We start from the raw sequence: 25185 nt of genomic DNA on the forward strand, positions 1-25185 counted from the left end.
TAATAAATGAGTGAACCCCTGTTCACGATCCAGAGAAATGTTAAAGAGATTCCCCGGTACTTTTGTATACTTTTTAGCCAGAAGTTCTGAAAGTAGCACTCAAGAAGTGGTCCCAGAAAATTAGCTTTGTCATTTTTATGCGGTATTGTGTGTAGATTGTTGAGGGGAAAAAACATTTAATCCATTTTAGAATAAGGCTGTAATGTAACAAAATGTGGAAAAAGTCAATGGGTCTGAATACTTTCCGAATGCACTGTATGTGCACCACTTATTGTGCTCTCTCTCTCTCTCTAACTCAGCTGTCACTGAAAAGGTGATTTATGGTAATTTAAGTATTTTTCTGGACAACATTTCTTATCTATGTGAACATAACTTGCTAAACTAATGCTTGAATCATGGAGGCCCCAAAGGCAATAAGGTAATATCTGGCGGAAGCATGTACAACCAGTACATCTAATGCCGGAGTAGAAAAAACAACTAAATATTGAGGTTTGATGCAGGATGAAAGTAATATGCAGTCTAGCTACTTAATTAAACGTATGTGTTCTCACATGTACACTACAGTCATTGGTTTATTATGGGACATAGAACCATAATAAACAAAGGCAGCTTCAGATAACAAACACATGGTGGTGCTACATCCTAATAGTGTTGAGATTTCAAGAGCAATGTGGGGTACCCTAACACTACAAATGTTCTTGATCTTTATAACGTTCTTAATTGCATTTAGAAAGAACAGACCAAATACAAAAAACATATGTAAGTTGTACAGATCAGTAATTTAAAAAGAAATGGCAAGTGTGCATATTATCTGTGTGGCAATGATACCTGATGCCACTGTTCTGTTTGAAATATATGTTTGTTGATTTTCACTGTAGAGCGTAGCTTACTTTGTTAATTGTTGAGTGTTCTTTAATAGTACAATGAAAAAAACTGCAATAAGACATAGATTTAAAAAAAGGAAGCTGACAAGATGAAGAGGCCCAACTGAAGAGGCCCAGGACTTGATGATAATCTTGAAATTAAAAGGGAAGCACTTTCAATAGTGGCCCCAAGCCAGCAGGCCCCATAAGCTCCTGTAAGAGGAACCTGACACCTGAGTGAGTCCCATGGACATCCCTATATCCTTTTCATTATGTGGTACCACCATCAATTAGGCTACTAGTTTAATCAATTTGAAGAACCATTTAATTATTTACCTGTATGTTGGACTTGTTTCCTTATCAGTAACATGATTGGGTAGGTTACTTTCTAAATGTAATTCTAATTTTAAATGCAATAGTTACATGTCCAAAATTGTTATCAGTAACGCAACTTTTGGATGACCCAAACTCAATAACATAATCTGATTACTTTCAGTCACTTTTGGATTACTTTCACCTTAAAGGCCCAGTCAAAATGTGTTTTATATATACTGTATTTCCACACTATGAGGTTGGAATAATACTGTGAAATTGTGAAAATTGTAATAATGCCCTTTTAGTGTAAGAGCTGTTTCAAAAGACTACCTGAAATTTCAGCCTGTTTTCGTGAGATGGAATTTTGGCCTGCCTGGTGACATCAGTATGTTGTAAATTGGTTAATAGACCAATATAAAATAGTTTCAAACCACTCTGCCAATAAAATAAAATAAAATGTTATTTGTCAAATGCATGAATAAGACAGATGTAGACATTAGGGGGTGCGGGGTCAACATAAATAGTCCGGGTGGCCATTTGATTAACTGTTCAGCAGTCTTATGGCTTAGGGGTAGAAGCTGTTAAATTCATTATTGAGCATTTTGGTCCTAGACTTGGCTCTCCGATACCGCTTGCCGTGCGGTAGCAGAGGGAACAGTACTTAACTTGAGTGACTGGAGTCTTTGACAATGTTTTGGGCCATCCTCTGACACTGCCTAGCTTCCCCTAGTATATAGGTCCTGGATGGCGGGAAGCTTGGCTCAGTGATGTACTGGGCCGTACGCACTACCCTCTGATGCCAAGCAGTTGACATACTAGGCAGTGATGCAACCGGTCAGGATGCTCTCGATAGTGCAGCTGTAAAACTTTTTGAGGATCTGGGGACCCATGCCAAATCTTTTCAGTCTCCTGAGGGGGGAACGGTGTTGTCATGCCCTCTTCACAACTGTCTTGATGTGTTTGGACTATGATAGTTTGTTGGTGATGTGGACACCAAGGAACTTGAAACTCTCGACCGGCTCCACCACAGCCCCCTCGATGTTAATGGGGGCCTGTTCGGCACTCCTTTTACTGTAGTCCACAATCATCTCCTTTGTCTTGCTCAAATTGAGGGAGAGGTTGTTGTCCTAGCACCACACTGTCAGGTCTCTTACCTCCTCCCTATAGGCTGTTTCATCATTGTCGTGATCAGGCCTACCACTGTTGTGTCAACAGCCAACTTAATGATGGTGTAGGAGTTGTGCCTGGCTACGCAGTCATGGGTGAACAGGGAGTACAGGAGGGGACTGAGCATGCACCCCTGAGGGGACCCCGTGTTGAGGATCAGCATGGCAGATGTGTTGTTGCTTACCCTTACCACCTGGGGACGGCCCATCAGGATGTCCAGAATCCAGTTGCAGGGGAAGGTATTTATTCCCAGGGACCTAAGCTTAGTGATGAGCTTTGTGGGCACTATGGCGTTGAACGCTGAGCAGTAGTCAATGAACAGCATTCTCAAATAGGTGCTCCTTTTGTCCAGGTGGGAAAGGGCAGTGTGGAGTGCGATTGAGATTGCGTAAACCGTGGATCGGTTGGGGCGGTATGCGAATTGGAGTGGGTCTAGAGTTTCCGGGATGATGGTTTTGATGTGATCTATGACCAGCCTTTCAAAGCACTTCCTTGCTACCAACATGAGTGCTACGGGGCGGTAATAATTTAATTAAGCAGGTTCCCTTTGCTTTATTGGGCACAAGGATTATGATGGTCTGCTTAAAACGTGTAGGTATTACAGACTTGGTCAGGGAGCAATTGAAAATATCAGTAAAGACACTTGCCAGTTGTTCCACGTATGCTTTGAGTAGACGTCCTGGTAATCCGTCTGGCCCGCGACTTTGTGAATGTTGACCTGTTTAAAGGTCTTGCTGACATCGTCTACAGAGAGCGTGATCACACAGTAGTCCGGAACAGCTGGTGTTTTTATGCATGCTTCAGTGTTGCTTGCCTCAAAGCAAGCATAACATGCATTTAGCTCGTCTGGTAGGCTCGTGTCACTGGGTAGCTCGCGGCTGGGTTTCCCTATGTAGTACGTAATAGTTTGCAAGCCCTGCCACATCTGACGAGCGTATGAGCCGGTGTAGTAGGATTCAATCTTAGTCCTGTATTGATGCTTTGCCTGTTTGATGGTTCGTCAGGAGGGCATAGCGGGATTTCTTATAAGCGTCCGGATTAGTTTCCCGCTCCTTGAAAGCGGCAGCTCTAGCTCTGTGTGGATGATGCCTATAATCCATGGATTCTGGTTGGGATATGTACATACGGTCACTGTGGAAACGACGTCGTCGATGCACTTATTGATGAAGCCGGTGACTGAGGTGGTATACTCCTCAATGCCATCGGATGAATCCCAGAACATATTCCAGTCTGTTCTAGCAAAACAGTCCTGTAGCGTAGAATCCACGTAATCGGACCACTTCCGTATTGAGCGAGTCACTGGTAATCCCTGCTTTAGTTTTTGCTTGTAAGCAGGAATCTGGAGGATAGAATTATAGTCAGATTTGCCACATCGAGCAATAACAGCTAGCTTTCAGTTTTCCCCTCCCCACTCAGACTACCCCCAGACAGTCCTGGCAAAATTCTTGCTTGAGAAATTGTTATTTGCTAAACAAATATTTTTGTTTATTTTTGACCATTTTAATTGATACAGTCACAGTAAGGTATTTAATTGTTACCCAAAAATGATATGATATTGAGATTTTAAAAAATATCTGCATTGGACCTTTAAAAGGCATTAGAAGAAGACAAAAAGGATCCATGAAACACATTTGGTGTGTCATCATAGTGGTCTCTGTCTTGTGGTCTCAAAGGAATAAACTTAAACATGCACTTTTTTCAATGCTGAATTCAATGTTACTTAGAAAACACATTTTTTATATTTTTTTATTTGTATTTTGTATTGTAATGTCTTTTTTTTGCAAACATTCTTTCTGATTTTAAAAGTAGATCACCTAGTAATCGTAGTTTTCAAATGTATCTGTAATCTGATTACAATATTTTTGCTGTACATTCAGGTACATTTTTGTTTTGTGTAATCAGATTACATGTAACTGATTACATGTATCACTTCCTCCTTTCCCTAGATGTGTAGGACTTGGTCTGGCTACAGTAGCTCTGGACAGGCCATAATCAGATCATTGGTAAACCTCTAAGCATTTGGCCAACGATTAACCTACTGTATGCTGCTAATCCTACTCACCACAACTAGTCTACTGGTTACACCGTGGAAACATTGTTACCGTGAAAATGTATCTGTAGACCTAATTATCTGGTTACAATACCTTCTATAGTATAACGGTAGATACACTCGATTTGCTTGCACGTTTATGACAATGGGCCTAATTGCATGCTGTTGTTGGGGGTAGGATCAAGGCGTGTCCCATGTCCCATGCGAGCTAGACATGTATATAATGGTAGTAATGAACGCTATTCGAGTCCTGGGAGTGACAAGCTTGAAGTTGCGCCTCTCATTCTGTGCTATCAGCACTTTCACATTCACCGGCACACACAGGAGAGCCTTCACAATGGCAGAACACTTCACTGAACAAATAGTATTTAACAAACCAAAGGTAAGTTGTATTTGACGACTAATGTATCAGGCAGAATGACAGTTGCATTACATTATTAATTATCCTGTTTACTCTCCTTTCAACCACTTTGTAACCATTTATTCATTACCCTATTATTCCTTCTCAAACTTGTCACCGTGTAGGCTGTACTTCGTTCGGTAATGATAGGGTTTGACGTGGCTCTTTCATTTGTTTCTAAATTCTAAAATCAAGGAAGCACGTGGTTAGAAGAAACGAAAAGTAGAAAGGGAGCGTAGGCTACTATTGATGAACTGTTGTGCCATCTGTGGGCCGTTCCTGTAGCCTATTAATTTGCATCAATACCTAGCTAAACGTTTTAAGAAGATCCTAACTAGATGCATTTTCCATTGATACATTTTCTAAAGTGTTGTGTGGTATTTTCACACTCACTTCGGTTTTACATAGCATGTAATACGTTGAGCATTAGATAACATTTCACTGTAATTATGGATGAGCATTGGTGGTGCCGCCTCTTTCTATAGGCAGACTAAGCGCGCTAGGCGTAGGGCACCACGTTAGAGCATCAGTATATTTCCACTTATGTCAGTCACTCAACGCTTTTAGATTGCTAGGTGAGGTAGTCTAGCCAGCTATCTAACCCTTGTATGAGGCCTAATCATCACCAAATTACCAACCAGGCACGCAGGGCATGTTGATTTACTTAGTCACTCTCACACATATATCATGTGAACATGACACAATGTGTAGAACGGCAGGAAATTTGCTTTAAAACTGCTAAATGTTCTCCGCCCCATGGCAAACATATTAATAATTGCAGATTGCTTTAAAACTGCAACACAGTCTCCCGACCAAATCTCGCCTAGCGTCCCCAAAAGGCTAGAGGTGGCTCAGGGTGGTGGGATTGGCAGGTGCATTTACTGGTGGAGCCAGATATCTTGATGTGTCAAGCCCATGAAGACTGGCTGTGTTTAGAGTATCAAAAGACAAGGGGTGACACTGTAGGCCTATATAACACATATATACCATTGTTTAAATATTAATGGTGGACAAATGCACCAAAAACACCAGTAATAAGATAGTTTGGCTGTTGATTATAAGCAGTAGGCTACTCTACTTGTTTCAGTGTTGCCTTTTTAAACTGATGTAGAGGGTAAATTAATCTTGGTTACCCAAAAGTAATGTCTCATTTAGAATCTGCCCACGAGAGATTAAGGTTAAGCAAGCTGCTCTTCCTGATACCCGGACAGTGTAATTCAATTCACACACTGTAGCTTGTACTGCACCACTGTGTCTCCTATAGAGGGGCAACACAAAAAACAATACAATATTTTATTGTTCCATTATTCAGAGACAATGGTAATGTGGTTGTTTTTGCTGTCAGAGTCCCCAGCCCCAACACACAACGTACAGACAACATACAGACAACACACAAAGTACAGACAACAACACACAACAGGCTGGGAGCAGCACAGGGTCAGCCACAGAGCAGTGACCCTGGAGCAGGTTAGGGGTTAAGTTGCCTTGATCAAGGGCACATTCGCAGTAGGTGGAGAATGCCTAGTGAGTGCTCGATTGATTTGTATGTATTATGGATCCCCATTAGTTCCTGCCAAGGCAGCAGCTACTCTTCCTGGGGTTTATTATGGATCCCCATTAGTTCCTGCCAAGGCAGCAGCTACTCTTCCTGGGGTAAAGCAAAATTAAGGTCAGTTAAACAATTAAAAACATTACATTACATTTCACAACATATCAAGTGGATTTCCTCAGGCCACTACTCTACTACCACATATATACGATATATATGTGTGTGTGTGTGTGTGTGTGCGCTGCTCGGACATTAGTTCAGGAGGCGAGGGGTAATAAAGACCTTTTTGGATAATTATGTATAACATGGACAGGAGGGACCTGATCCTAGATCAGCACTCCTAGTCCTATACACAAGATACTGGCTCAGGGGTAAGAAAGACACTTCAGTAAATACTGATCCTAAGTCTTCTTGAACATATACCACCCATTAGCACCAGCACACAAACAATAGTGCCCTTTGGAGTTATGGTCCTGCGTCAGCAGAACATGCACAGGGCGAGGAGCTGATAGCTGATAACAAGAAGCGTAATGTGTGTGTGCAGTAATACAGTAAACAGGGATGGACAACCTTGAAGAGTGACTTTGTCATTGATAACATCTTGATTATCAACCAATAACTGAATGTATGGGGCGTGATGAGCCTGACCTCAACTATCCATGCAACAGAAACAGAACTATATGAAGTTATGTAATGACTATACATTACACAACATGTCACATTGTTTGAGTATTAATTGTCTATAAAATGATGCATGCATTTTGTGAAAACGTGCTGTTGGTCTCATGGCTGTTACATAAAGTTGTGTAATGATGGCTGTGACACAAACAAAATAAGGTTGCCGTGCTGTTATAGACACACATTTATAACAACAAGAACACAGATGATTAATAACAGTTTCTTCCATTACATTTATACCTGTTGATAGATAAAACCGGTTATATGCTTTGTATTGGTCATGGTTAGTAAAGTAGGAAATCACAGAAGAATAGCCCATGAGGAAATGAGTTGTTACTACAATGCCAGAAAATGACTTAATCTGTAAATGACTGAAACAGCTGTCATAGGCCTGATCTGTGTATGTATTTAAACACTGTCCAATTCAAGACTCTACACACACACAGGGAGGCACACACATACAGTTGAAGTCAGAAGTTTACATCCACCTTAGCCAAATGTATTTATTTTTATTTATCCGTTATTTTACCAGGTAAGTTGACTGAGAACACGTTCTCATTTGCAGCAACAACCTGGGGAATAGTTACAGGGGAGAGGAGGGGGATGAATGAGCCAATTGTAAACTGGGGATTATTAGGTGACCGTGATGGTTTGATGGCCAGATTGGGAATTTAGCCAGGACACCGGGGTTAACACCCCTACTCTTACGATAAGTGCCATGGGATCTTTAATGACCGCAAAGAGTCAGGACACCCGTTTAACATCCCATCCGAAAGATAGCACCCTACACAGGGCAGTGTACCCAATCACTGCCCTGGGGTATTGGGATATTTTTTAGACCAGAGGAAAGAGTGCTTCGTACTGGCCCTCCAACACCACTTCCAGCAGAATCTGGTCTCCCATCCAGGGACTGACCAGGACCAACCCTGCTTAGCTTCAGAAGCAAGCCAGCAGTGTGGTATGCTGCTGGCTAAATACATTTAAGCTCAGTTTTTCACAATTCCTGACATTTAATCCTAGTAAAAATTCCCTGTCTTTGGTCAGTTAGGATCACCACTTTATTTTAAGAATGTGAAATGTCAGAATACTAGTAGAGAGAATGATTTATTTCAGCTGTTATTCCGTTCATCACATTCCCAGTGGGTCAGAAGTTTACATACACTTAATTAGTATTTGGTAGCATTGTCTTTAAATTGTTTAACTTGGGTCAAATGTTTCAGGTAGCCTCCACAAGCTTCCCACAATAAGTTGGGTGAATCTTGGCCCATTCCTCCTGACATAGCTGGTGTAATTGAGTCAGGTTGTAGGCCTCCTTGCTCGCACACACTTTTTCAGTCTGCTTACAAATTTTCTATAGGATTGAGGTCAGGGCTTTTTCGTCCTTAAGCCATTTTCCACAACTTTGGAAGTATGCTTGGGGTCATTGTCCATTTGAAAGACCCATTTGCGACCAAGCTTTTAACGTCCTGACTGATGTCTTGAGATGTTGCTTCAATGTATCCACATAATCTTTCTTTCTCATGATGCCATCTATTTTGTGAAGTGCACCAGTCCCTCCTGCAGAAAAGCACCCCCACAACATGATGCTGATACCCCTGTGCTTCACGGTTGGGATGGTGTTCTTCAGCTTGCAAGCATCCCCCTTTTTCCTCCAAACATAACGATGGTCATTATGGCCAGACAGTTCTATTTTTGTTTCATCAGACCAGTGGACCTTTCTCCAAAATGTACGATATTTGTCCCCATGTGCAGTTGCAAACCGTAGCCTGGTTTTTTTTAATGGCCGTTTTGGAGCAGTGGCTTCTTCCTTGCTGAGCGGCCTTTCAGGTTATGTCGATAGAGGACTCGTTTTACTGTGAAAATATACTTTAGTACCTGTTTCCTCCAGAATCTTCACAGGGTCCTTTGCTGTTGTTCTGGGATGGTTTTGCACTTTTCGCACCAAAGTACATTCATCTCTAGGAGACAGAACGCATCTCCTTCCTGTGCGGTATGATGGCTGCGTGGTCCCGTGTTTATACTTGCGTACTATTATTTATATAGATGAACGTGGTACCTCCAGGTGTTTGGAAATTGCTCACAAGGATGAACTAGACTTGTGGAGGTCTATAATTGTTTTCTGAGGTCTTGGCTGATTTCTTTTGATTGTCCCATGATGTCAAGCAAAGAGGCAGGTGAGGTGTCTGTTTCTCAAACTAGACACTCAAATGTACTTGTCCTCTTGCTCAATTGTGCACCGGGGTCTCCCACTCTTTCTATTCTGGTTAGAGCCAGTTTACTCTGTTCTGTGAAGGGAGTTGTACACAGCAATGTATGAGATCTTCAGTTTCTTGGATGTTTCTTGCATGGAATAGCCTTCATTTCTCAGAACAAGAATAGACTGATGCGTTTCAGAAGAAAGTTATTTGTTTCTGGCCATTTTGAGCCTGTAATCGAACCCACAAATGCTGATGCTCCAGATACTCAACTAGTCTAAAGAAGTCCAGTTTTATTGCTTCTTTAATCAGAACAATAGTTTTCAGCTGTGCTGACATAATTGCAAAAGGGTTTTTCATTGATCAATTAGCCTTTTAAAATGGTAAACTTGGATTAGCTAACACAACGTGCCATTGGAACACAGTAGTGATGGTTGCTGATAATGGGCCTCTGTACGCCTATGTAGATATTCCATAAAACATCAGCTGTTTCCAGCTACAATAGTCATTTACAACATTAATAATATCTACACTGTATTTTATTTTTGTCATATTTTTATCTTCAGATTGAGCTGCATGTGCATCTTGATGGCGCTATCCGAGTGGAGACGATCCTAGACGTTGCCAGGTAAGTTCATAAACCTGTTGAGTTCTTAGCATTTTTCTTTTAGTTAAATAATGTGTTAAAATTGGTTTTGCTAGTTCTCTTGAATCATGAATTGCCTATTACCCTTCACAAAAAGGCTGTTAGGTTCAATTGACATACGATGTTCTTTCAGTCTTTGTGTTTGGAACATGTAGGTCTAGTTTTGGTGCTCTTTTTGAACTAGCAAATATCTTTAATGTCCTTAATATAATTAATTGAAATAATAATAATAATAATTTTATTTGTATAGTGCTTTTCAATACAAATAACAAAGTGATTCACATAAAATAATCAATTAAAAGTACTAAGAAACAAACAAAGATAGTAAAAAAAGATAGTAAAAAAAGACATTTCATTAAAATAATACATTGAATCATATATTAAAAGCATCTTCATAAAAGGTTGTCTTCAACAGAGATTTAAAAAGAGGCAATAAATCTGGCAGACCATTTCAAAGTCTAGGGGCCCTAATGACAAATGCCTGGTCTCCTTTCATTTTCAGCCTAGAGAAATGAACATTGAACAGCTGTAGCTAAATATTGCTGATTGTACTTTTAAAGTCCTCTGTCTGTCTCAGGCGACGTGGGATTACCCTGCCTGCAGGCACAGTGAAGGAGATGACACACATTTGTGTGGTCCACCAGCCTGCCACGCTCACAGAGTTCCTTGGCAAGTTCGCAGAGTACATGCACGTCATTGCGTAAGTACCCTGAACATAAAGATAGATATGAGATAATTAGATGCTGACTACTGTACTAACCACCTGAGCTTTTGGTTTCATTTACATTCCCAAACTGTGAACCACCTTTTTTTAAGGAACTCTGTCCGGCTTTCAACTCACTCTTGAAAGTTGTAATAGTAGAATTTACAAGGTGCAATTTTGAAATTGGGTAGTGCATCACCAGTTCCTCTTGTCATGTTAGTCATTGCATACCTTAGAGAGATATTTATAACTTGTCAGAAATGTCCAGATCAACTAGCCCACATCAGCTAGCGGTGCAGGAAGGGTGTTTCCCGATGCTGGAAGGGGTTATCTTATCATTATCACAGAGGGGTTATCTTATCATTATCACAGAGGGGTTATCTTATCATTATCACAGAGGGGTTATCTTATCATTATCACAGAGAGGGGTTTTCATGGACCTAGATCTATTTGTGCCAATAGTATAACAATGACCATAGGAATTGGTAAGACAGCAAAAACAGATCTGGGAACAAGCTAGGGACGTCAAACTCAAGAGTGAGAGTTTGACAAATATCTTAATAAATGAGTGTCACGGTTAGTTTCCTTCATACTGGTAGTGTTACAGGATTGGAGGGTCTCAAGAGAGAGGGAGAGACACACACAGGGTAGAGAGAGACACAAACACAAAGAGTTATCTATCCAAAACGGAGATGAATGGGTAAACCACTTCTCCAATCTTTTTGGCCCTATAACAAAGAACAAACAGCAAAAACATATACATGACCAAATACAAATCTTAGAATTAACTTCTCATGGCTGGGGGCAGTATTGAGTAGCTTGGATGAATAAGGTGCCCAGAGTAAACTGCCTGCAACCCAGTTCCAGTTGCGAATATATGCATATTATTAGTATATGTGGATAGAAAACACTCTGAAGTTTCTAAAACTGTTTGAATGATGTCTGTGAGTATAGCACAACTCATATGGCAGGCAAAAACCTTAGAAAAAATCTAACCAGGAAGTGGGAAATCTGAGGTTGGTCCTTTTTTCAACTCATTCCCTATTGAAGATACAGTGGGATATTGGTCATGTTGCACTTCCTAAGGCTTCCACTAGATGTCAACAGTCTTCAGAACCTTGTTTGATGCTTCTACTGTAAAGGAGGGGCTCATAAGGGCTCTTGACAAGCTCGTGACGCAAGCTCGCGCTCCATTGCATTTCTGAAGACAAGGGAATTCTCCGGTTGGAACATTATTGAAGATTTATGTTAAAAACATCCTGAAGATTGATTCTATACATCGTTTGACATGTTTCTATGGACTGTAATGGAACTTTTTGACATTTCGTCTGCTCCTAGTGAACGCGCTTTGTGAGTTTGGATTTGTTTACCAAATGCACTAAAAAAAGTAGCTATTTGGACATAAATGATTGACATTATCGAACAAAACAAACATTTATTGTTGAACTGGGATTCCTGGGAGTGTATTCTGATGAAGATCATCAAAGGTAAGTGAATATTTATAATGTTATTTCTGACTTCTGTTGACTGCACAATATGGCGGATATCTTTTTGGCTTGTTTGGTCTCTGAGCGCCGTACTCAGATTATTGCATGGTTTGCTTTTTTCCCAAAGCTTTTTTGAAATTCAACACAGTGGTTGCATTAAGGAGAAGTGTATCTAAATTTCCATGCATACCACTTGTATTTTCATCAACATTTATTATGAGTATTTCTGTAAATTGATGTGGCTCTCTGCAGAATCACCGGATGTTTTTGGAACTACTGAACATAACGCGCCAATGTATACTGAGATTTTTAAATAAATATTAACTTTATCGAACAAAACATACATGTATTATGTAACATGAAGTCCTATGAGTGTCATCTGATGAAGATCATCAAAGGTTAGTGATTCATTTTATCTCTTTCAGATTTTTGTGACTCTTCTCTTTGGCTGGACAAATGGCTGTGTTTTTGTCAAGTAATTATTTAATCAGTGTTCATAAATTCCAATTATATTTATCTGTCTGATACCCAGAGTTTGTAAAGTTCTGGTCTTAAATAAAACAGACAGAATTCCCAGCTCACAATTGATCAGGTTCCAATTTATTTGCGAGAGCTCCAAAGTTTTCACAAATCCATTCCTTCTTATATCATCCTAAACTACGCACACACATACACACAAACATGGATTTTCTCTTGAGTCTAACCACAGTTTATAACCCCTCAACTGACCGTTCCAGGCTCCCCCAGACACCATAACTCTGGAGGAGCCCTCCCTGTCCTCTCTTATCTCCACATACATTCCTTTCTTCCTAGGTACATGCCATATAACCCTTTCCTAATGGACAAACATTATTTAATACTACAAGAAAGACAGGGTAGAATTCTTTCCAGTTATAGTGCAGTATACCTCATTTAGTCATTATTGATAAAAATCCCAAAACAGTTTTTCTGTGACTTGGCTCTGACCTAACATAATCGTTTGTGGTGCTTTCACCATAACGCCTATTTGAAATCGGACACTGTTGTGGGATTAACAAGAAGTGTATCTTTAAAATGGTGTGAAATACTTCTATGTTTCAGGAATTTTAATTACGGGATTTCTGTTGTTTTGAATTTGGCGCCCTGCACTTTCACTGGCTGTTGTCATATCGATTCTGTTAGCGGGATCTCAGCCCTAAGACGTTTTAAAGACTACCATAACCCACTGGATTCTCCAGTTACATTGAATGAACTACAGGACAAAATACAAACCCTCCAACCCGAAAAGGCCTGTGGTGTTGGTGGTATCCTCAATTAAATTATAAAATATACAGACCACAAATTCCAATTGGCTATACTTAAACTCTTTAACATCATCCTTAGCTCTAGCATCTTCCCCAATCAACAAAAGTGGAGAAAAATTTAACCCCAATAACTACCGTGGGATATGCGTCAACAGCAACCTTGGGAACATCCTCTGCCTCATCATTAACAGCAGACTCATACATTTCCTCAGTGAAAACAGTGTACTGAGCAAATGTCATATTGGCTTTTTACCAAATTACCGTACGACAGACCACGTATTCACCCTAATTGACAAACAAACCAAAACAAAGGCAAAGTCTTCTCATGCTTTGTTGATTTAAAAAATCTTTTGACTCAATTTGGCATGAGGGTCTGCAATACAAATTGATGTAAAGTGGTGTTGGGGGAAAAACATATACGACATTCTGAAATCCATGTACACAAACAACAAGTGTGCAGTTAAAAGTGGCAAACACAAACATTTCTGTTACCAACAGTTACATGGTGTTGGAAGTTGAGAGTCTATGTACTCTATATGACCGCGATTAATTGGTGTTGTTGCCAACAATGCAATCAACAAGCTTTTAAAGAACACTTAAGACCAGTCTTGATTGGTCTTCTTCCTGGTTACTGAGTGGATGTAATGCAGGAGCAGGTCATGATGCAGGCAGGTGTGTCTGTGGCAACCAACTGAATTTACAGTGTCTAATTGGTCGTTATAGATATCGTTCCCATTACAATACTAGCTTATATTTAACCCTAAAGCTATCAACATATTTCACATTTTTACCCCAAGATGGTACTTTTGAAAAAAAGCAACAATCATAGTAACATCTAAAACTCAAATCTCACCCACTGCTGAAACTAAACAATGTATTAAAAGACAACATTTTCTGTGATGGTTCAGTTCCATACCAGACTAACCAGTAACTTCCCACAACCAGTGGTGGAAAAAGTACACAATTGTCATACTTGAGTAAAAGTAAAGATACCTTCATAGAAAATGACTCAAGTAAAAGTGAAAGTCACCAAGTTAAATACTACTTGACTAAAAGTCTAAAAGTATGTGGTTTTAAATATACTTAAGTATCAAAAGTAAATGTAATCGCCAAAATATACTTAAGAATCAAAAGCAAAAAGTATAAATAATTTCACATTCCTTATATTAAGCAAACCAGACTGCACAATTTTCTTATTTTAATTTACGGATAGCCAGAGGCACGCTCGAGTGAGTCCGCCAGATCAGAAGCAGTAGGGATGAGCAGAGATGTTCTCTTAATAAGTACGTGAATTGGACCATTTTCCTATCCTGCTAAGCATTCGAAATGTAACAAGTATTTATGGGTGTCAGGGGAAATGTATGAAGTAAAAAGCACATTATTTTCATTAGGAATGTAGGGGAGCAAAAGTATAAATAGTAAGTAATGTACAGATACCCCAAAAAACGACTTACTACAATACTTTAAAGTATTTTTAATTAAGTACTTTACACCACTGCCCACAACAAGTATGAAAAGACCCAATGATGGTTTGTAATAGCAGCCAGGGAAGCTGCTAGCTGTCAGTTATGCTGAATGAAGCATTTTTTAGCAAGGCCTTCCCTTGAAAAGCTGTGTTGTTGCATCTGGTGCTTCCCCCCTACACGACAACAACATGGGGAACTTGCTAGCTGTGTTTGGCTCATGCAGAATTGTTGTGTGTGTTGGCGGATAGACCGGCACAGAGGGGGGTCACGGGGTCGGAGGGAGAGACAACAAGCATTCAGACCAGGCATGTTAGAAACAGGCATTCACGTCTAGTGTAAATGCTGGTCTGTTTTCCAATCGTGATGTGAAACAGAAACTTTGTTAAGTCAAAAATCAACAAAGGGAATTGATGCTGGATATATCTGTCCCACTGAGTTTGCAGACATTTCCCACCCCTCCAACCAGAATACCAATTGCTCCACGGGGACTTTTACAGAAATGTCTACTTAAATAAAACAGAATGATATGCACTCAAAATCAAATGAAAATGACAAATGACTATAATATTCTATCATTCCCTATGTCAGGGTTCCAAATAGGTGGAACTCAAGCCAAATTAGTAAAACATATATATATATATATATATATATAAATAATGATTTTTGTTGTTGAACATAAATGGCTGTAAAATCCCCAGGAAATCAGCTCAAAGTTATTTTAATTTAGGAAATATGTCAAACACTATATTTGTTTGGGCTTCTTGCAGTCAATTTGCAGTGTAGGTCTACAAATGATTTAGAATTATGTTCCGGCCCCAGGACCATCCACTCAAAAAATAATTGGCCCGTGGCTTAATGTAATTGGTAGTCCCTGCCCTATGTCATCCCTCAAATACTGTACACAGGCTGATCTTATGTCCTTTACCTTCATTATCATACAGGGATACTGATAGTCATATTCTCCTGCTGACAGTTAGTCATATTAGCAGTAGCAGTGCCAGTCAAGTTCAGGTCAGGGGTCACAGGGAGCATTGGTTCAGCCACTTGGCTCTCTCTGTGACAGTAATAGTCCTCCTGGCGTGGTGTGCTGAGGATTTACCATCAGATTACCCTCCTGTCATTTAGAGAAACACTTCTACCATGTAATACCATGTAATACCCAGTACTAACCCTGTAATACCCTGTTACTAACCCTGCAATACCCTGTTACTAAACCTGCAATACCCTGTTACTAAACCTGTAATACCCAGTACTAACCCTGCAATACCCTGTTACTAAACCTGCAATACCCAGTACTAACCCTGTAATACCCTGTTACTAACCCTGCAATACCCTGTTACTAAACCTGCAATACCCTGTTACTAAACCTGTAATACCCAGTACTAACCCTGTAATACCCTGTTACTAAACCTGTAATACCCTGTTACTAAACCTGTAATACCCAGTACTAACCCTGTAATACCCTGTTACTAACCCTGCAATACCCTGTTACTAAACCTGTAATACCCTGTTACTAAACCTGTAATACCCAGTACTAACCCTGCAATACCCTGTTACTAAACCTGTAATACCCTGTTACTAAACCTGTAATACCCTGTTACTAACCCTGCAATACCCTGTTACTAAACCTGTAATACCCTGTTACTAAACCTGTAATACCCTGTTACTAAACATGCAATACCCTGTTAATAAACCTGTAATACCCTGTTACTAACCCTGCAATACCCTGTTACTAAACCTGTAATACCCTGTTACTAAACCTGCAATACCCTGTTACTAAACCTGCAATACCCTGTTACTAAACCTGTAATACCCAGTACTAACCCTGTAATACCCTGTTACTAAACCTGCAATACCCTGTTACTAAACCTGCAATACCCTGTTACTAAACCTGCAATACCCTGTTACTAAACCTGTAATACCCAGTACTAACCCTGTAATACCCTGTTACTAACCCTGCAATACCCTGTTACTAAACCTGTAATACCCAGTACTAACCCTGTAATACCCTGTTACTAAACCTGTAATACCCTGTTACTAAACCTGCAATACCCTGTTACTAACCCTGCAATACCCTGTTACTAAACCTGTAATACCCTGTTACTAAACCTGCAATACCCTGTTACTAAACCTGTAATACCCTGTTACTAAACCTGCAATACCCTGTTACTAAACCTGTAATACCCTGTTACTAACCCTGTAATACCCTGTTACTAACCCTGTAATACCCTGTTACTAAACCTGTAATACCCAGTACTAACCCTGTAATACCCTGTTTACTAAACCTGTAATACCCTGTTACTAAACCTGTAATACCCTGTTACTAAACCTGTAATACCCTGTTACTAACCCTGTAATACCCTGTTACTAACCCTGTAATACCCTGTTACTAAACCTGTAATACCCAGTACTAACCCTGCAGGCCAAGAGGGAAGAGACGTAAAGAACAATGGGCTGTTCCTAGAACGTCTCCTGTATTTTACGTGTCCTAAATTGAAATATAGCTTCTTCCAACATCTTCATTTGTTCCTGGATGAACATGATGTGATGAAATATAAAGCAAATGTAGGGCCTTTGCTGGTGACTATTCATTATCTGCCATAGTTGAGTAAATATTTATGTTGTTTCTCTTGGGCTTCCTCTGATTTTCTGTGAACTTTCCAGTGGTGACAGAGAGGCGATCAAGAGGATAGCCTATGAGTTTGTGGAGGACAAAGCCAAAGAGGGGGTGATCTACGTTGAAGTCAGATACAGCCCACACTTTCTGGCTAACACTGACGTAGAACCCATTCCATGGAACCAAAAAGAGTACGTGGATGATACTATGTTTCTGATCCGGTAAAGTAGATGACAGAAAAGCGTGCCTTTGAAACATACTGTATGTGTGATTGATGTCTAATTACTATATGGACATGCGCAATACAGTTCTTTGAGTTACTTGTGCTCTCCGATTGCAGTCTTGTATTGTTCATGTAGGTATCTGTTCTTAGAGATAAAAAAAAATGTGACATCGCAATGCATTGAAGAGTTCTCTGTGTGTTGATTTTACTCTCTTCCCCAGAGGTGACTTGAGCCCAGATGAGGTTGTTTGCTTGGTGAACCAGGGTCTGGCCGAGGGAGAGAAGGCATTCAACATCATAGCCAGGTCCATTCTGTGCTGCATGCGCCACATGCCAAGTAATGCCCTCACGGTCCTGTCCTGTCTGTCTGGCCCAACACAGCCCCTCCTTATTGTCTGCCTCTGTCTGTTTTCCTGTCCGCAGTCCTCTGTCTGTGATCCTCATCACACTAAGTTGCAGGCCAAACATCTCCCAGTCAAAAATACTCGCTCCTGTTTTGGGCATCGTCTGACTATGTCTTTTTTCATTTCAACCCCACTCAATGATGTTGATCTATATGTGAGGAGGTGTGATGCTGTGCTTATTGAGTTTTCTCCTTAGCTAATGTCACCATTTGCTGACCCTAATGCAGTAAAAAGGGGCTCATTTGTGTAATGTATCACTGAATTAAAAATTGCAAGCCAAATCTCCTATGTTACAGTCCAGAATAGTCCCAGCAGTAAAGGAATTTGGTTATATGTAACTTTCTGACTTCACAGAGCATAGTATCTGTTTTTGTTATTACATGCAACAAAATACAAGTGACTATTTTAGGCAAACATTCCAGTGAACAGTTTTCTGTTGTCAGTATTTAGTTTTTTGTATTTTGTTCTGCTTTTGTTAACAATAAGTTTGGAAATGAACAATTTGACCTTTACAACCATTGCTTTACACTAGCTTTCACGGAGATGCTTGATATGATTCACAATGTCTCTCATTCGTAGCAGCAGATATTCAGATAACCTTTAGGTCATAGATCTAGCATGAAAACATTTCACAAACATCCACACAAATCAAACATCCTGCATTTTAAAACGACCTGTCTCTGGGTCTTGGGTTGTTGCGTTGCGCAGGCTGGTCCAAGGACGTGGTGGAGTTGTGTAAGAAGTACAAGAAGGATGGAGTGGTGGCTATTGATCTGGCAGGAGACGAGTCACTCAACTGTGAGGCCTACCCAGGACACAGGATGGCCTATGAGGTAACTTACCACTGTCCAACTTTGAACCCTCGTGTCCAATTCATTCTGTATGTGCTGTAGGTAACTGTTCCATGCATGCATGGTTCATGGCCACGATACAAGACAATAGCTAGCCTCAGCAGGATATGACGCTAACCACTTTCCTACTGAACGCTGTCATGCAGCATTCCATGCTCATTTTTATTGCTTAAAAAGGTGGCAGATCACCCTCCAACTTGCACAAGAATTTAAAATTTGTGACACTATGAAAGAAAAAAAATCACATTTGACACTGTTGGCTACCCGTTGTCAGATAGTAGAGTTACAGTACAACCGATCTTTATTGGGGCTATTGCAGAACTTCAGACCTTAAATGGCCTACAATTGGTTGATTTGTTTTATAACTAGTCAATAATTTACACCGTATCATTATAACTCATCAACTCTCTATACATATACCCATAAATGGAGACCTGAAGGTCGCTTTAGACAGACTGTTGGAGGTCTGCAATTTCTTGCAACAGAAAACTCTCTCAAGAGCAATAACTGAATGAGTGAAACTATTCACCATGTTCATGATGACCAAATTTAGGCAATTTGTCCAAAGTATGCCACTTAAGTGTTTCAACTGCGTAGTTTGTTCTATCTCTGGTGGTTCCTGAATTAAACACACAGCCATTCAATCATTCCCCCAGGATAACATCTGGGAACACTGTGGTAAGGTCAAACAGCGGCTGAAGTGATAAATGTGGACATGTTAACATCTGTTTAAATCATTAGTGTGAATAAGTCCCATTTCCAAACACTAGGAGTCGGAGAATTAACATGCTCTTAGTAGAGTGCCACGCTGATACTAATACAGACAGTTATAACTGTACAAGCTCTAAATTCAGAGGTCTTAAATTCTAAGCTGGGTTTTGTCTAAAGCAGATCTGAAATTTCTCAAATGTTGGTGAGATGCAAATCTTACCAATCTAGCCTTTGGCAAAAAATAATGCATTCTCTTTACCGAAGCATGGGCTCTTGGAATCATGTTATGACTATGTTCATCCATGTATAATGACAGTTTCAAGACAATGGAAGGTATTTCAGTCAGGACTAACTGTCAAAGCCAGATGTTTCTCATGTTAACATGGTGTTGATGTGAGTGACCTTGTTGACAGGAAGCTGAGAGATGTGGGGTCCACAGAACAGTCCATGCTGGAGAGGTAGGCCCTGCCTCTGTGGTGAAAGAGGTGAGCTTCCCTTTCCTGTACAGCCTTTGGGGACCATTAAATATTTGACAGTTCAACTTGACCGAAGACTTTCTCTACTTCTCAACACACAACAGCAACACCTACAGTACCAGTCAAACGTTTGGACACATCTACTCATTCAAGAGTTTCTTTATTTGTACTATTTTCTACATTATTATTCTACAGTGAAGACATCAAAGCTATGAAATAACAGACTCATGTAAACAAAAAACGTGTTAAAACAAATCAAAATATATTTTATATTTGAGATTCTTCAAAGTAGCCACCCTTTAACTTGATGACAGCTTTGCACACACTTGGCATTCTCTCAACCAGCTTCATGAGGTAGTCACCTGGAATGCATTTAAATTAACACGTGTGCCTTGTTAAAAGTTAATTTGTGGTCATTTCTTTCCTTCTTAATGCGTTTGAGCCAATCAGTTGTGTTGTGACAAAGTAGGGGCACTATGATGAAAATGGCACTCATGATGACCGCTACAGGAAAAGAAGACCCAGAGTTACTCTGCTGCAGAGCATAAGTTCATTAGAGTTACCAGCCTCAGAAATCAGCAATTGACTGCACCTCAGATTGCAGCCCAAATAAATGCTTCACAGAGTTTAAGTAACAGACATCTCAACATCAACTGTTCAGAAGAGCCTGCGTGACTTCATGATTGAATTGCTGCAAAGAAACCACTACTAAAGGACACCAATAAGAAGAGACTTGCTTGGGCCAAGAAACACAAGCAACGGACATTAGACCGGTGGAGAACTGTCTTTTGGTCTGATGAGTCCAAATGTGAGATTTTTGGTTCCAACCGCCGTGTCTTTGTAAGACGCAGAGTAGGTGAACAGATAATCTATGCATGTGTTGTTCCCACCATGAAGCATGGAAGAGGAAGTGTGATGGTGCTTTGCTAGTGACACTGGTTTACTTAGAATTCAAGGTACACTTAACCAGCATGCTAACAAGCAATAAGCCATCCCATCTGGGGTGTGCTGAGTGGGACTATCCTTTGTTGTTCATCAGGACAAAGACCAAAAACACACTTCCAATATAAGGGCTATCTGACCAAGAAAGAGAGTGATAAGAGCTGCATCAGATGACCAGGCCTCCACAATAACCCAACCTCAACCCAATTGAGGTGGTTTGGGATAAGTTGGACCGCAGAGTGAAGGAAAAGCAGCCAACAAGTGCTCAGCATATGTGGGAACTCCTTCAAGACTGTTGGGAAAGCATTCCAGGTGAAGCTGGTTGAGATAATGCCAAGAGTATGAAAAGCTGTCATCAAGGCAAAGGGTGGATACTTTGAAGAATCTAAAACATTTTTTGTCGTACACTTTCAGTTACCACATGATTCCATAGTATTGATGTCTTCACTATTATTCTACAAATGGTGAAAATAGTATAAATAAAGAAACACTTGAATGAGTAGGTGTGTCCAAAATTTTGCCTGGTAGTGTACGTCATAACGTCTCTCACTGAACTGTTATCATGTTATAAGTGACACTGCATTGTGAAAACATATCTCCTCTTTTATAAGAACGTAAATACAGTTTGTTTGTCAGATAGAAACAAGTAAAACTACTGAGTACACAGAGCGCACTAGTCTGTTCATCACTAGCCAATATCACGTCACCCTGGAATTCTTCACTAGCCTATGTGAATTACTTTCTATGAAAGCCATATTTCTAAAATGTCAGGCAACTATGCAACCAAAGACAGCATGTTGCCAGGAATAGCCAGTAGTTCTGTTCGTGAGAGGATTTTGACAAAACTGATTGATGACACATATTGCATGACTTCTTCAGGCTGTGGAGGTCCTGAAAGCAGAGAGAATAGGACATGGCTACAACATACTGGAGGACCAAGTGCTGTACAAACAACTCCTGGAGCAGAATATGCATTTTGAGGTAAGAACGTACACATTTATATTTCACCTGTAATGTAAAGTAACATTAGACTTCGTACAGACAGAATATTACATGATGTATGAGCATACCTCATAAAACAAGATAAATTGATCCTACCTTGAATGGAGAGGCTACACAGCTGACGCTTAAACCGACTAGCAAAAACCTCAAAAGTGACCTTTACGTTAACCCTAACCAAATCCTTAACCCCGACCCTAACCTTAACCTAATTTTAATACTTTTATGAAATAAAATATTGGTTTGGGCATCAGGTTGTGGACTTATAGCCTTTTCCTACCATGAAGGTGGCTAGTGCAATGACCTCTGGTGGTCATGAAGAGACATTACACAAGCGTTGTGTCCCAATTAATAGCTCCTTTCTCCCAAAAGGTCTACTTTCCTAGATGGATTTGAAAGTAAAATTACTGGTACAGTGCATTCGGAAAGTATTCAGATTTTTTTTTTTTCACTTTTTATAACGTTACAGCCTTATTCTAAAATAGATTAAACAGGTTTTTAGAAATTGTTGCAAATTTATATATATATTTTTAAAAACTAATACTTATTTACAAAAGCATTCGGACCCCCTTTACTCAGTACTTTGTCGAAGCACTTTTGGCAGCGATTACACCTTCTTGGGTATGACGCTACAAGCGTGGCACACTTGTATTTGGGGAGTTAATCCCATTCTTCTCTGCAGATCCTCTCAAGCGATCAGGTTGGATGGGGAACGTCGCTGCACAGCTATTTTCATGTCTCACCAGAGATGTTCGATCGGGTTCAAGTCCGGGCTCGGGCTGGGCAACTCAAGGACATTCAGAGACTTGTCCCGAAGCCACTCCTGTGTTGTCTTAACTGTGTGCTTAGGGTCATTGTCCTGTTGGAAGGTGAACTTTCGCCCCAGTCTGAGGTCCTGAGCAGGTTTTCATCAAGGATCTCTCTGTACTTTACTCCGTTCATATTTCCCTCGATCCGGACTAGGCTCCCAGTCCCTGCTGCTGAATAACATCCCAACAGCATGATGCTGCCACCAACATGCTTCACCGTAGGGATGGTGCCAGGTTTCCTCCAGACGTGACGCTTGGCATTCAGGCCAAAGAGTTCAATCTTGGTTTCATCAGAACAGAGAATCTTGTTTCTCAGAGTCTGAGAGTCCTTTAGGTGCCTTTTGGCAAACTCCAAGTGGGCGGTCATGTGCCTTTTACTGAGGAGTGGCTTCCGTCTAGCCACTCTGCCATAAAGGCCTGATTCGTGGAGTGCTGCAGAGATGGTTGTCCTTCCCGAAGGTTCTTCCATCTCCACAGAGGAACTCTGTCAGAGTGACCAACGTGTTCTTGGTCACCTCCATGACCAAGGCTCTTCTCTCCCAGCTGCTCAGTTTGGCTGTGCGGCAACCTCTAGGAAGAGTGTTGGTGGTTCCAAACGTCTTCCATTTAAGAATGACGGAGGCCACTGTGTTCTTGGGGACCTTCAATGCTGCAGAATTGTTTTGGTACCCATCCCCAAATCTGTGCCTTGAGACAATCCTGTCTCGGAGCTCTATGGACAATTCCTTCCACCTCATGGCTTGGTTTTTGCTCTGACAGGTGTGTGCCTTTCCAAGGTATTTCCAGTTTGTCAGTATTGTGTGTAGATTGAGGAACAAATTCATTTGATCTATTTTAGAATAAGGCTGTAACGTAACAAAATGTGGAAAAAGTCATGAATACTTTCCCGAATGCACTGTATATGGAAAATCCCCATAGCCAACACAATTATTTTAAACTTGTGGGGAGTAGTGAACATGTGCACACTTCAGGAGGAAGGAGAGTTTATTGGGAGGCAACCAAGAACTAGTCTCCTTCACTAGCCATGTGTCCAACTACAGCCTAGAATCCTGGCAGACAAGGCTACTGTTCTGTAAGGAAGGAATGCCGTGTGATTTACAGGTGTGTCCCATATCCAGCAAACTGACTGGAGCCTGTGACCCAGACTTCACCAAGCATCCTGTCATCACGTAAGCCATCTTTCACTACTCATCATATTCTATGAATGATACTAACGATAAAGTTTCAACAACCCAATACCATAAAGATTGTAACAGGCGTTTGGAAACAATACCTTTTTTTTAACCGTTTCATTTTTGTCTGGGTTTACTTATCCCCTCTGAATGTTGTGTGTGTAGCTTCAGAAAGGATAAGGCCAACTACTCCCTGAACACAGACGACCCTTTGATTTTCAACTCCACCCTGCACTTAGACTACAGCACTGCCCAGAACTACATGGGCTTCACCGAGGAGGAATTCAAGAGACTGGTAAGAAAACACATTTCAACTCTTCCTATTTGGCTTGGCAGCTCAATACCATTAAATATTTAGCCTGGTCCCAGATCTGTTTATGCTGTATAGCTAAATCCTATGGTTGTTAACATGATAATTAATGACCAAAGGAGTTGGGAAGACCGCACAAACAGATCCAGGACCAGGCTATGAAATACTATGCGACTGTTGATATAACCATTAAATACTACAGTATACTCTCCCCTTATGGTTTAATAAGTCTCTCATTCACCTCGTTTTTCAGAACATAAACTCCGCTAACTCCAGCTTCTTGCCTGAGAAGGAGAAGAAGGATCTTATTAACAAGTTGTACGAAGCCTATGGAATGGTGGAGAACACTGGCTTTTAAATTAAGTACTGATCAGAGCTGCAACAACAACCCAGGCACCAACCACTTTGCCAAGTAAGATAGGTCGTATAGACTATTTGAATCGTCATGCCAACAACTTACATTTCCTTTGGTGGAAATAGAGTTCTTACCCCACATTTTAAAATAAATTGGGAATGCTTCAGGTAAACCAGCTCTATACCAAAAATGATCAAAAATGTAATGTTGTAGTCCTAGTTGTGAGCACTAGGTGACATACTCTATCTACTGCTGTACTGTTCTCACTTGGTGGAGAGTAAAGACTTCTGAAGTGGTCTTACCGTTTTTAGAGTAACTTCTGTAAGAGGTTTTTCTCAGAGGTAGATTTTGTGAAACATTTTGTAATTTTTGCATTTTACTAATTGAAAAGCAGTTCCATTTAATAAATTTCTTCCATTGAGGACAATGACGTTAAAATACGAGCAAAATCTACAATAAAAACGCTTTTGCATCTTAAAATTGTCATTATTGAAGGAATATCAGAATCAACTGC

The 25185-nt window shown here is 40.4% G+C and overlaps 1 protein-coding gene across 1 annotated transcript; it reads left to right on the forward strand.

Moving 5' to 3' along the window:
- Positions 1–4594: 4594 nt before the first annotated feature.
- On the forward strand, positions 4595–25151 carry LOC115132460 (adenosine deaminase-like). Its single transcript, XM_029665137.2, has 11 exons — positions 4595–4777; positions 9784–9845; positions 10441–10563; positions 17467–17610; positions 17864–17979; positions 18755–18879; positions 20022–20093; positions 21906–22007; positions 23936–24003; positions 24172–24301; positions 24570–25151. The coding sequence occupies exons 1-11, from the start codon at positions 4610–4612 to the stop codon at positions 24672–24674; spliced, it is 1215 nt and encodes a 404-aa protein (XP_029520997.2). The 5' UTR covers positions 4595–4609; the 3' UTR covers positions 24675–25151.
- The last annotated feature ends 34 nt before the right edge of the window (positions 25152–25185 follow it).

This window comes from Oncorhynchus nerka, linkage group LG7 (genome assembly GCF_034236695.1).
Source record: "Oncorhynchus nerka isolate Pitt River linkage group LG7, Oner_Uvic_2.0, whole genome shotgun sequence".
In the NCBI taxonomy this organism is placed as follows: Eukaryota; Metazoa; Chordata; class Actinopteri; order Salmoniformes; family Salmonidae; genus Oncorhynchus; species Oncorhynchus nerka.

Coding starts and splice junctions, on each gene's coding strand:
- LOC115132460 (XM_029665137.2), top strand. CDS start 4,610: ATGTATATAATGGTAGTAATGAACGCTATTCGAGTCCTGGGAGTGACA. Junction 10,564..17,466: donor GAGTACATGCACGTCATTGC/GTAAGTACCCTG, acceptor TGAACTTTCCAG/TGGTGACAGAGAGGCGATCA. Junction 24,004..24,171: donor ACCAAGCATCCTGTCATCAC/GTAAGCCATCTT, acceptor TTGTGTGTGTAG/CTTCAGAAAGGATAAGGCCA.